The following is a 12,310-nucleotide window of genomic DNA, read 5'->3' as shown; positions in this document are numbered from 1 at the left end:
AAGTTATGGCTTATAGTATGATCCCGCAACAGGTGGCTAACGCAAGTATGAAGCAGCGTCCAGCTCTGTTACAAACAACGGTGTAATAAACCTTCATAACATGCAGAGTCAACAAGTTTAGAAAAGCTTAAATAACCAACTTCTACCACTTTTGGCTGGGACTCGGAGCAGCAGGAGAGCGCTGACCTTAAATGAGGGAGAGGAACTCGGGTAGCTGACGTGTACATATTTCTAACTCTGGGCTCGTCTTAATTCACTTCCATATCATTTCTTCCAGCATGGCAGTCCAAATATAATTACACTGGTGTTATTTGTCTGGAAGCATAAAGGCCTAGCCGTGACGCTAATGCTAAGCAGTGTGCATGAGTCCTGCTTCCCAAACACGGGCAGAAAGTAAACCTTCCCCGCTTTTAAAAACTCCCCCCGTGTTCATTCAGCGGGATTTAATTCGGCCTGGCTGTACCGACAGCGTGTGATTATAATTGAAGCTGTGATTGTGAGCGCTGGAGCAGTCTACTGTGCGCTCGTCTTGCTGTGTGGAGGAAAGAAAAAACCTTCTTTCCTTGCCCTTCCTCACTCCGTGGCCCCTCCTGCCCTCCGCAGCAACGGCCATTATTGTGGCCCGCTCCCCCTCGGGCCGGAGACTCGCTCTGAATGCTTTTGCACCTTATTATACCGTGTTCCTTTTGTCCGAGCTTTTGAAAGATTGAGCCGAATCATCGCCTGCAAGCGCTGTACCTTCCTTTATTTTTTTTCATCATACCAGCTGGTCACTGAGTGGGCCTTTTTTTAAATCTTCACAATGCATGACCCCAACTGCCTCCTGCTTCAAAAGAAGTGTATTTTTCCCCGTTTTCCGCTCCTCTCAGATCGTGACGAGTATTTGCTTTAACTAAACCGTCTTCCCTGCAGGTCAGCTTGTTAACTGGGAATTGGGAAGGACAAAATGGAGCTTTTTGGTCAAGAAGGTTTACGAAAGCTAGTTTAGCCAGCATAGGCTAGCATAAGAGCTTAAGCATCACCAAATCCCTGATAGTAAGAGGACAGTGGACCACTGTTGGCCTGCTGAAGGCAAAGCTGGTGGTCCAGTGGCATTTTGCTCAGCATTTACCGAGCGGTCCACCGGTGTTTAAGCAGGGCATTAGACGACATTCAACTTAGTGTCACTCATTTTCTATTCACACTCCAATTTACTGACTTTTCCTTACTTCTTTTCTTTAGTTATACTTTGTAAATTAGACTAGTAAATAATTTTAATGTAGCACAGCGTCAGCAACAACATGTTCTATAAAATCATTTCATATCAGGCCTAGTCTTTATTTTTTTTTCTCTCAGTTTGTAATATTTGTTTATTTTCTAAAATAAAAGTGGTGGTGTGTTAGTGTGTGTTGCGCTGGTCTGAGTGGATCAGACACAGCAGCGCTGCTGGAGTTTTTAAACACCTCAGTGTCGCTGCTGGACTGAGAATAGTCCACCAACCAAAAATATCCAGCCAACAGCGTCCTGTGGGCAGCGTCCTGTGACCACTGATGAAGGACTAGAGGATGACCAACACAAACTGTGCAGCAGCAGATGAGCTATCGTCTCTGACTTTACATCTACAAGGTGGGCCGACGAGGTAGGAGTGTCAAATAGAATGGACAGTGAGTGGACACAGTGTTTAAAAATTCCAGCAGCACTGCTGTGTCTGATCCACTCAGACCAGCACAACACACACTAACACACCACCACCACGTCAGTGTTACTGCAGTGCTGAGAATGATCCACCACCCAAATAGTACCTGCTCTGTGAGGGTCCATGGGGATCCTGACCACTGAAGAACAGGGTAAAAGGGGGCTAATAAAGTATGCATATATACATATATATACATAGACAGTTGCTGTATTCAGATGATGTATAAAAAATGGAGATGTATGTTTTTTGGACAGCAATTAAAAGGTAACCCATGTATATTAAGAGTAGAGATGGCATGATACCAACAACATCGGATTTCGTTTCCAATGTTGTTTCCAAAGCAGACCACCTGAAAAAGCCTTGGCCGATACTGATACCAGTCCAAGATTTATCCTCAGCTTTACAATGAAATATTTGTAATTGAACTTTTCACTTAGTATGATCTTTTATATCTGATCTATCATGCAGAAAGTGCTCAAACGCTCTACTACCCCACAGGAAGAAATATACAGCTAACAGTATGACTCATACAAACACTCAGAGTTGAAATGGCCAGATTTGTTGCAGGATCTGACTGGATTTACTCCTTTTTTCCCAAATCCAATCAAACATTTTTTTACTGACCTAATACTGATACTGGGTATCTGATTGGTGACGTCTCATACAAACCATCAGATCTCTCACACATGCTTTAATCTGAGCAAATACATGTGTATTTTTCTTCTGTGAGGCTCTAGCATTAGATTTTGGGTGTTTTATGTTGCGCGGACGTCAAACCACAGATGTAGCCCATTATTAACGTCTCAAATAAATTTCATAACTTGGCGTCTATGTTTACTGGCAGCAATGAAACGAAGGAGCTTAGCCTGTGCGATGTGCAGCCTGCTGTGGGACTTCGCTGAGTAATTTAGTTTTTATGCTAGAAAACATCTTCCGCTGCAGCGAAAGCACACCAGGACCGTGAATTAAACATGATCTTCCCATGCTCTCCCAAAGTGCTTCTTTTTATACAGCCTCCTGAACAAGATGGAGGAGCCATCTAACCTCGGGGAACCACACACAACACAAGAGAGCGTAAGAGGGAGCTGCGTAACTTCACCATCCCTCCATATCTCAGATTATTCCCCTCTAAAATTTCCCTTCTGCGCTGCATCGCAGGTGCATAACTCAGCGTCTGAACCCTGAGGAGCATCTCTCTCGTTCTCTCATATGAGAAAAACATGCTAAAACTCACATCAGTGCTAACCCAGCAAATCTGACAAGTCATTTGCTGCAGGATCTCCCAAAGGCAGCTCTCTCCATCCAAACAGCAGAAGACTGTGGGCGAGTCAGGTTTGGACTGTGGAGGATGAGCCAAAGCTCCATGTTCAAGATAGAGACGTACAATGAACACCCACATACGCAAAAAACGGTTCAGGATTCGTGTTTAAAAGCTTTAGGTCGTGTTAAAATGCACATCTACACATTTATCTGTCTGACTTCAGCACGGTTTTTCAAAATTTCTGCATAATTCAGTGCTTGAGATGATTCACTGTCGAGAAACGTGTTGATTTTGATCTCTTCACAGTGGTGGTGATAGGAACCAGGGGTCGCCATGACTACAACACAAATATAGACATTTTATTTACTATCCAGAACCACCAGAGAACCTACACGAGTCTTCTGAGTTTATATGAATGTTGATGATGAAAATAGTGGAAAATCTGAAATAATAAGTTTTCTTTGGGGACTATTTTGCCTCACAGCGCCCTGCATGTATCCCTCCACCATGAATGGATTTTCAGGCCAAAAGTTTCTCAGAACTATCATAAAACAGTGTCTCAGTCATCAGGCAGTGAATTCATAACCATTTCATGTAGTAACTTTCTGTGAGGGAGCTTTTAGAGGTGGATGTCTGGTTCCTATCACCACCACTGTGAACAGTTCTGACTATGTAAGTTTCCACTCTGAATTTTTGAACTTTGTTTACTTCTTGATCATTTAATTATCCTGATAATAAAATAGATTTAAAGCATAATCAAAATATTCTTAAGCATTCTCTCCCTGCGTCAGACCAGCGGGTGGCTCTAGGATTTTAGCCGCTTCTGTAGATGACACCAAAAGTTCAGGCAAAAGGTAATGAAATTAGAAATAGACGTTAGGTGGGGACGTCCCCCCAACCTCTCTCCTTGCTTTGAAGATGAAAGCAGATTAAGATGATGAGGGCGGCAGAGGCTTAAAGCTAGATTTGCTAAATCTGTTAGCACACGGTAGCAGCGTTAGCCTGGACAGAGTGAGCAGCATGGTCACTGATTGGGTCAACTCGTAATACGACCAATCACAAGTGGCTTTCCAGCGTTATGTTTATCCCATAGTAAGACGATGATTATTGAGGGTGTTGCCATGGAGACACCAAAAAGTTAGTTTTGCAAAATTACTTTTAAAAACTGACTGAAAGATTCCTCTTCAAGATGGATTATTGGACAATCTGACACAAGACGTACATATTGTACACAGCCCTACACAGAGTCTACATACATAGAGAGAGTGTTCACGGCGGTGCTCGCTCCACCATTGATGCTTTAGGAAACCCAGCCCAGTTTGGTCGCGCTGTAAGCTGTGAAAATTTAAGATGCAATTTAGAGCCTAATGGGGCAAACTTTATCCCTTAAATGGGCAAGAGCATTAATTAATTATTTACAATTTTCTAACACATTAAGGCTACATAATCTGAAAATGCCTGTTGTCCTTTACATTGTGTGTAAGTTTCATGATGAATGGACCCAAAGAAGCGGCCCAAAATAACTTTGAACAAATTCCGGTTCCATTCACTTACATTACAGGCAAAGTACATTCTTCCCTTCTCCATTTCGGAGATATGAGGTTTGGCCACCTGGCTCTGCTGCTTCTGTAGCCCACAATGATACAATTCATATGACTGTTCACATGATCGGTTGTTTCTATTTAGAACTAGTTTTGAACTTCTATTTAGAATCAGCTTATTATTTTGCTGTTATGTATTACTATATACACCGTTCAGGCATAACATTATTCCTTGTTTCTACACTCATTGTCCATTTTATCAGCTCCACTTACTGTATAGGTGCACTTTGTAGTTCTACAGTTACAGACTGTAGTCCATCTGTTTCTCTGATACTTTGTTAGCCCCCTTTTACCCTGTTCTTCAGTGGTCAGGACCCCCATGGACCCTCACAGAGCAGGTACTATTTGGGTGGTGGGTCATTCTCAGCACTGCAGTAACACTGACGTGGTGGTGGTGTGTTAGTGTGTGCTGTGCTGGTGCGAGTGGATCAGACACAGCACTGCTGCTGGAGTTTTTAAACACCTCAGTGTCGCTGCTGGACTGAGAATAGTCCACCAACCAAAAATATCCAGCCGACAGCGTCCTGTGGGCAGCGTCCTGTGACCACTGATGAAGGACTAGAGGATGACCAACACAAACTGTGCAGCAGCAGATGAGCTATCGTCTCTGAGTTTACATCTACAAGGTGGACTGACAAGGTAGCAGTGTCTAACAGAGTGGACAGTGAGTGGACACGGTGTTTAAAAACTCCAGCAGCACTGCTGTGTCTGATCCACTCATACCAGCACAACACACACTAACACACCACCACCACGTCAGTGTTACTGCAGTGCTGAGAATGACCCACCACCCAAATAGTACCTGCTCTGTGAGGGTCCATGGGGGTCCTGACCACTGAACAGGGTAAAAGGGGGCTAACAAAGTATGCAGAGAAACAGATGGACTACGAAATATGAAATGATGAAAATATATACCAACCACAGCCAAAGTCTAAATAATAACTAAAAAAAATAAGGGAATTTGTTATCTTGGATGACCAACCGTTTCTGCCGTTCTGGCTACATACTGTAATTACTGTAGTATTTTGGTTTCAGCCAAGAATTTTCATTTTGGTGCATTACTAATTGCGACACTGCGTTTTGTCGAGTCGCCCACCCCAAATCAAGCCCTCTTTTCCAGTCTGTCCTGTTATACAGCGGCAGAAGCTCAGCTGGTCGATAACAGACTCAGGAGGGAAGCGATCAATCCATTTACATTTGCTTCGAGTGAATGAAACATTTTTTTTGCTGAAGAACAGTCATGTTTATACTTTCTCTTATTGAACAACCTTACTAAAGCGAGACCTGTGGTCAGCCTTGTCCAGCCGCAGACTGAAGTGCGTAGGCCGCAATTCCCCAGCAAGAAAAGCCACAGACAGAGCTGTAGTGAATGAGGACTGAAGGTGACACCATTCAAAGTAATGAATGCATGATATAATGCAGCAGGTCCACCATACAGTATTTAAATCCAATGGGCTACGATCAAGCTTACACATACTGTACCTGCATAAAACACTACTATCTTAATACTAAGGGGAATTTTCAAAATTTCAGTATAATTAAATGTTTAAAATGTAAACAAAGTCATCCAGAGCTGTTTGATGTGAAATGGTCCATTCTAAAGAAACTTAGAGGTGGTGATAGGAACCAACTGCCCACCTCTAAAAGCTCCGTCTCAGAAAACTTATTACATGAAATAGTAAAAAATACACCTAAGACAACGTTTCACGATTGTTTTGAGGTTTTGGCCAAAAACATGTTAAAAATCCATTCATGGTGGAGGGATACATAATATGCAGGGTGTTGTGAGGCAAAATAGTCCCTGAAGGAATCTTATTATTTCAGATTTTCCACTATTTCCACTACTAACTGAGACTGAGACTGTTATAAACTGCTAAAATATTACAAAGTCTGTGCTGGTCTAAGCTAGTCTATGTTGGGTTATGCCGATCTTGTGCTGGTCCGAGACCAGAATACCAGCATCCAAAACACAACATATGCTGGTTTTGCTGGTAACCAGCCATGCTGGTCTATGCTGTTTTTTCTAGAAGGGTTTTTATACCCGTTAATATCAGTTTTGTCCAGCTGTAATCGCTAAACTGAGGTTTTACAAACGTGATTTCACAAACTAGTAATTTTGAGTTATTTATTCTGGTCCATTCATCATAAAATTTACCTACAACCTAAAGGGCAACAGGTATTTTCAAATTATATCAAAAAACTGAAAAACGTCAAAAATAGAGATACTAGGTTTTGTTCTGACAACAGCGATTTACTTTGTTTTAAGACAAGCAGACAATTTTACTAAATGAAAAAAAACGATGCCTACTCTAAATATGATTCAAAACAGATGAGAAATATTTAAAAACAAGCTAAATAATCTTATAATACTCCTACAACAGTCTCAAAATGAGAAATACTTTTGTAGTTTTTAGTTTAGTTTAGTTTATTTTGCACAATTTAAAATACACACGAATAGACTAAGATAACATACAGTGCAGGGAGAGGCAAATAATAGGCGTGTATAAAGCCTCCAACTAAATAACAATAACATTACACAATATAATGAAAAATACTAAATAATATACAACATAATAATGACATAAAACAAACCTCAAATAACTTACATTAAACAAAAACATTTGAATGTGTAAGCATGTATGTGCGTTGTGTATGTGCACAAGAGCGTCCGTGCATATATAAAATATAAATACATATGTTTATGAAATGATAGAGATTATACACCCATATTAACTCCTGAGCAGCAGTAATAATAAGCATCACAATAAATAAAACAATAGAAGAACAACTACAGTACAGACATTAAATGATCTTTTAAGTATCTTTTATAGGATTTTAAAGAAGAACAATTTTTGCCACATTGGAAAGCCTGTTCCGTATTTTAGTGCCCCTAAATCTTATTGAACAGTGACCTCTACAAGTGAGAAATTGAGGAGGATGAAGATCTGAAGATTGACGAGTTGAATATGGATGAACGTCTGAATTTACTGTGAGATCATTTTTAAACTGCTCTGGAATATTCCCTTCACTCGAATGTATCTTATGAATAAAAACACCTATTTGAAAAATATTGATATCACAAAGTGTAATAATTTGAAGTTTCTGAAATAAAGGAGCAGATGATGTATATAAATCTGATCGGGTTGCAGTCCTAACAAACTGTTTCTGAAGGACCCAAATTTTGGAGAAAGTACTATATTACAAACTATATTACAATATCGCTGCTGTCGGACCAAAACCTCGTATCTCAAACTTTACAGGAGAAGCAAAAAAACATACTTTACTTTTAATGTAAGTCAATGGAACCAGAGGTTTTTCCAAGTCATTTTGGGCTGTTTCTTTTGGTCCATTCATCATGGAATTTACAGACATTATAAAGGACAATAGGAATTTTCAAACTATGTCAAAAACTGAAAAAGAAATACGAGGTTTTGCTCCGACAGCAGCGATATGAAAGGATATTGCATGTATTGAGTAGATTTAAGTGGCTGATTTAAGAGCCTTTTACTTTTCATAAAAGCATGACTTGCATCCTTTTCCTCCAGACTGAAAAAGTGACCACGATGGCCTGATATTCTCACACGTTCTCCTCCATCTTCAAACGAGCTTCACAGTAATCACTCATTAATCTCTCACATGCTGAGGCCTCCATCAGAACGCGCTAAACGCCTTAGCCGTGTTTCTCAGGAGTGTGGTCAGTAAACAGGACAGCTGCAGAGCAAAAATAAAGCTTTCCTATATGATGGTGATGATCGTTTTAAAAAGCTGGACGCTTAATTTCTGGGTTAAGCCCTCAGACGCGCTAAATGCTGAAGTGGAGCTATGATGGCCCAATCCTTTAGGAGGATTATCCAGGGTCAAATCAAGAAAATCAAGCCCACTAGGTGCTGCAAGCCCGGCTGACCAGCTGATGAAACCCGATTAGCCACAGAGAAATGTGTGCAGCTTATATTTTTATGGCCCAATATGGACGGATAAAGCTCTAATATGGGTTAATGTTTTTCCACAGGCGGCATCAGCGGCGCATTGTATAGCTTAAAATGAGGCCTGGATTGATAACAAGGCTGGACTCCTCAAGATAAACAAGCCAGTCTTTAGGGCCTGTTTTTAGGAATCGCCATGACAGCAGTGCTGCTGGACTTTATACACCCCTCAGTGTCGCTGCTGGACTGAGAACCAAAAACATCCAGCCGACAGCGTCCTGTGGGCAGCGTCCTGTGACCACTGATGAAGGACTAGAGGATGACCAACACAAACTGTGCAGCAGCAGATGAGCTATCGTCTCTGACTTTACATCTACAAGGTGGACCGACAAGGTAGGAGTGTCCAATAGAGTGGACAGTGAGTGGACACAGTGTTTAAAAACTCCAGCAGCACTGCTGTGTCTGATCCACTCAGACCAGCACAAAACACACTAACACACCACCACCACATCAGTGTTACTGCAGTGCTGAGAATGATCCACCACCCAAATAGTACCTGCTCTGTGGGGGTCCATGGGGGTCCTGACCACTGAAGAACAGAGTGGAGAACCAGATGGACTACAGTCTGTAACTGTAGAGCTACAGAGTGAAACTATGTGGTCAGTGGAGTTGATAAAGTGGACAATGAGTGGAGATACAAGGAGGTGGACTTAATGAAGTGCCCACTAAGTATAGATCAGTGGTCTCTAGCTCTGGTCCTGGAGACCAACCATCCTGCAGAGTTTAGCTCCAATCTCCAGCCAATCAGGTACTTGGGAAGAGGTTGATTAGCTAGAACAGGTGTGGCAGATTGTGGTTGGAACTATAGGCTCTGCAGGATCTAGATCTCCAGCACCAGGGAGTGGAGAACACTGTTATAGATGATAACAATCAGCACTACTGGACTTAACCTGATACAATCTGATAGTTTACCATCATCCAAACTCCAAATCAAATCCACTAATACTGTAGAATATCTAGATCGAGGTGCAGAGTCCTGGTCCTGGAGATGTACGGTTCTGCAGAGTTTAGCTCCAGTCCTAATCTAAAGAACCTGATCCAGGTAATTAAGGCCTTCTGAACATTAGACCCAAGTGTTATGACCAAACTCTACAGGGCAGTAAACCACCAGAACCAGGTTTGAGCACCCCTGATCTAGATGTTATAGATGTTCTAGATTTTCTGCACCTTCTAAACAGTTTAAATGTTCCAGAACAGAGGTGCTCAAACTTGGTCCTGGAGATCTACCACCCTAGAGAGTTCAGATCCAACACACCTACACTCTTAAAATAGACGGTTCTTCAAGAGTTCTTTAGTGAACAAAATGGTTCTATGTAGACCATTTTTAAAACGGTTCCAGACAGAACCATATTCAACACATTCTCTATCAATATGAAGAACCATTTTACATTGTGAAGAACCTCTGAATCATGCAAAGGGTTCTTTGAGTGTTCATGGTTCTACACTCTTAGAAAGGATGGTTCTTCAGGAGTTCTATAGCAAAGACAGTGGTTCTATATAGAACCATGAACACTCAAAGAACCATCTGCATGCATAAAGGGTTCTTTGCATGGTGAAATTGTTCTTCAGATTGATGAAGAAGTAGCTGTATATGGTTCTGTATAGAACCTTTTTAAAACAGGTTACAGCACATTCTCCATCAATCTGAACAACGATTTCACCATGCAAAGAACTATTTAAGCAAAAAAATGGTTCTTTGAGTGTTCATGGTTCTATATAGAACCATAAACCATCTTTTGTAAGTGTGTAGATCTCATGTTCAGATGCTCCTGAAGGCTCTTCATTATCTGGATCAGGTGTGCTAGAATAGAGATGGAGCTAAACTCTGCATGGTGGTGGATCTCCAGAACCAGGTTCTAAAAGTTCTGCAGCAGAGCGTGTGCACCAACAAGGCAAGACTAACCTGATAACTGGATGTTCTACACTGATCTAAATGTTCTAGAGCTTATAGATGTTCCACACTTTGCAAATGTTCTAAATGGTGCAGACGGTTCCTTAATCTTGCGCCTGTGGAACCACAGCGCTGTACTCTAGTGTTCCTGACTTCAACACTCATGATCCAGCTCATTATCAAGCTCTTTGTGATCTAGATCAGATGTTTGGAGGAACATCTGAAACAGTGTTTTGTGTCTGGAGTTGAGAACCACCAATGAAGACATTATAAATGTTCTAGATATTCAAGATATTTCACATTATGTAGATGTTGTAGATGTTCTAAATGCTCCTCTAGACTATCTTGTTGCCATTCATTCTAGATGCTGATGTTCCTCATGTTGTAGATGTTCTAGATGTTGCAGGTTATCGAAGATAACGTTCTGAATGTTCTAGATGTTCTGGAGGTTCTCCAGCTCTCTGGAGCGATGTCGTGCCTGTCTGCTCTCTCTGAGGTGACTCACTAAATCCGGAGGTTCCTCTCCGGTTCTCTCCGTTTTTGGGGTTTTTTGGTTCCGCACATGCCTCACGGTTCCGTCACACGCGCGCGGAGAGCGACCTGAACGCGGACCTGAAGGAGACCCGGGCTCGCGCTAACGTGCACCGATCCGGTCCGGAAACGGTAAAACGCAGTCAGGCACGAGACGAAGCACTGAATATAAGCACGGAGCGCGAGCCGCTCGTTAAGTTTTAGTTCGCAGGCTCGCGTGCCGGAGCGCATCATCATCATCATCAACACCATCATCATCATCATCATCATCACCATCATCATCCTCAGTGAAGCCGCAGCTCTTACCCGGTCAGTCTGCTCATCCTCGCGAAGCTGAACACGTCCATGGCGGCCGCACTGAGGGCTCGAGCAGCTCGCCCGCGCGCCCCACACACACACCATCATACACTCACCACCACACACTCGGCGCGCTCTCAACCAGCAGCGCGAGCACGGAGAAACAGCGCGCGCCACAGAGAGAGAGTGAGAGAGAGAGAGGAGAGAGAGAGAGCAGCGTGGGTGTTTTACCGCGAGAGGGAGGGGGCGTGGCAACGAAGGGAGTAGAGAGAGAGAACGAGCGAGAGAGAGAGAGAGAGAGAGAAAGAGAGGACCCAGAAGAGCGTGGGTGTATTTCTGCGAGAGAGGGGGCGTGGCGACGAAAGAGAGAGAGATTTGAAGGGAGTAGATAGAGAAATGAGAAAGAAAGAAAGATGTGGAAAGAGAGGGGGGTGGAGAGAGTAGGAGAAAGAGAGAGAGAGAGAGAGACTGTGGATGTCCAGAACAGTGTGGGTGTATTTCTGAGGGGGGGGGGTGACAACGAAAGAGAGAAAAAGAGGCAGTGAGACAGAGAGAGAGAGAGACAGTAAGAGAGAGAAAGAAACAGTAAGAGAGAGACAGTAAAAGAGAGAGGCAGTGAGACAGTGTGAGAGAGAGAGAGTAAGAGAGGGAAACAGTGAGAGACAGAGAGACAGTAAGAGAGAGAGAGACAGTAAGGCAGTGTGAGAGAGACAGCAAGATAGAGAAAGAAACAGTAAGAGAGAGAGTCAGTAAGAGAGACAGTAAGAGAGAGACAGTGAGAGAAAGAGACAGTAAGAGAGAGAGTCAGTGAGAGAGAGACAGTGAGAGAGACAGCAAGAGAGAGAGACAGTGAGAGAGACAGTGAGAGAGAGAGACAGTAAGAGAGAGACAGCGAGACAGACAGTGAGAGAGAGAGTCAGTGAGAGAGAGACAGTGAGAGAGAGAGTCAGTAAGAGAGACAGTGAGAGAGAGAAACAGTGAGAGAGAGACAGTGAGAGAGACAGTGAGAGAGACAGCGAGACAGACAGTGAGAGAGAGAGACAGTGAGAGAGAGACAGTGAGAGAGACAGT

General features: G+C 42.7%; 1 protein-coding gene across 1 annotated transcript in view; it reads right to left on the bottom strand.

Moving 5' to 3' along the window:
• The window catches only part of frmpd4 (FERM and PDZ domain containing 4), an 89,434-nt gene extending 78,080 nt beyond the window's left edge, over nt 1-11,354 (bottom strand). The window contains exon 1 of the mRNA XM_036575486.1: nt 11,249-11,354. Within this exon, the coding sequence (XP_036431379.1) occupies nt 11,249-11,289 (41 nt within the window). The 5' untranslated portion in view covers nt 11,290-11,354. The remainder of the gene's footprint in view (nt 1-11,248) is intronic.
• Between the last annotated feature and the right edge of the window lie 956 nt (nt 11,355-12,310).

This window comes from Colossoma macropomum, unplaced genomic scaffold (assembly GCF_904425465.1).
Source record: "Colossoma macropomum unplaced genomic scaffold, Colossoma_macropomum, whole genome shotgun sequence".
Lineage (NCBI taxonomy): Eukaryota > Metazoa > Chordata > Actinopteri > Characiformes > Serrasalmidae > Colossoma > Colossoma macropomum.
This window is presented reverse-complemented; position numbering and strand designations above follow the sequence as displayed.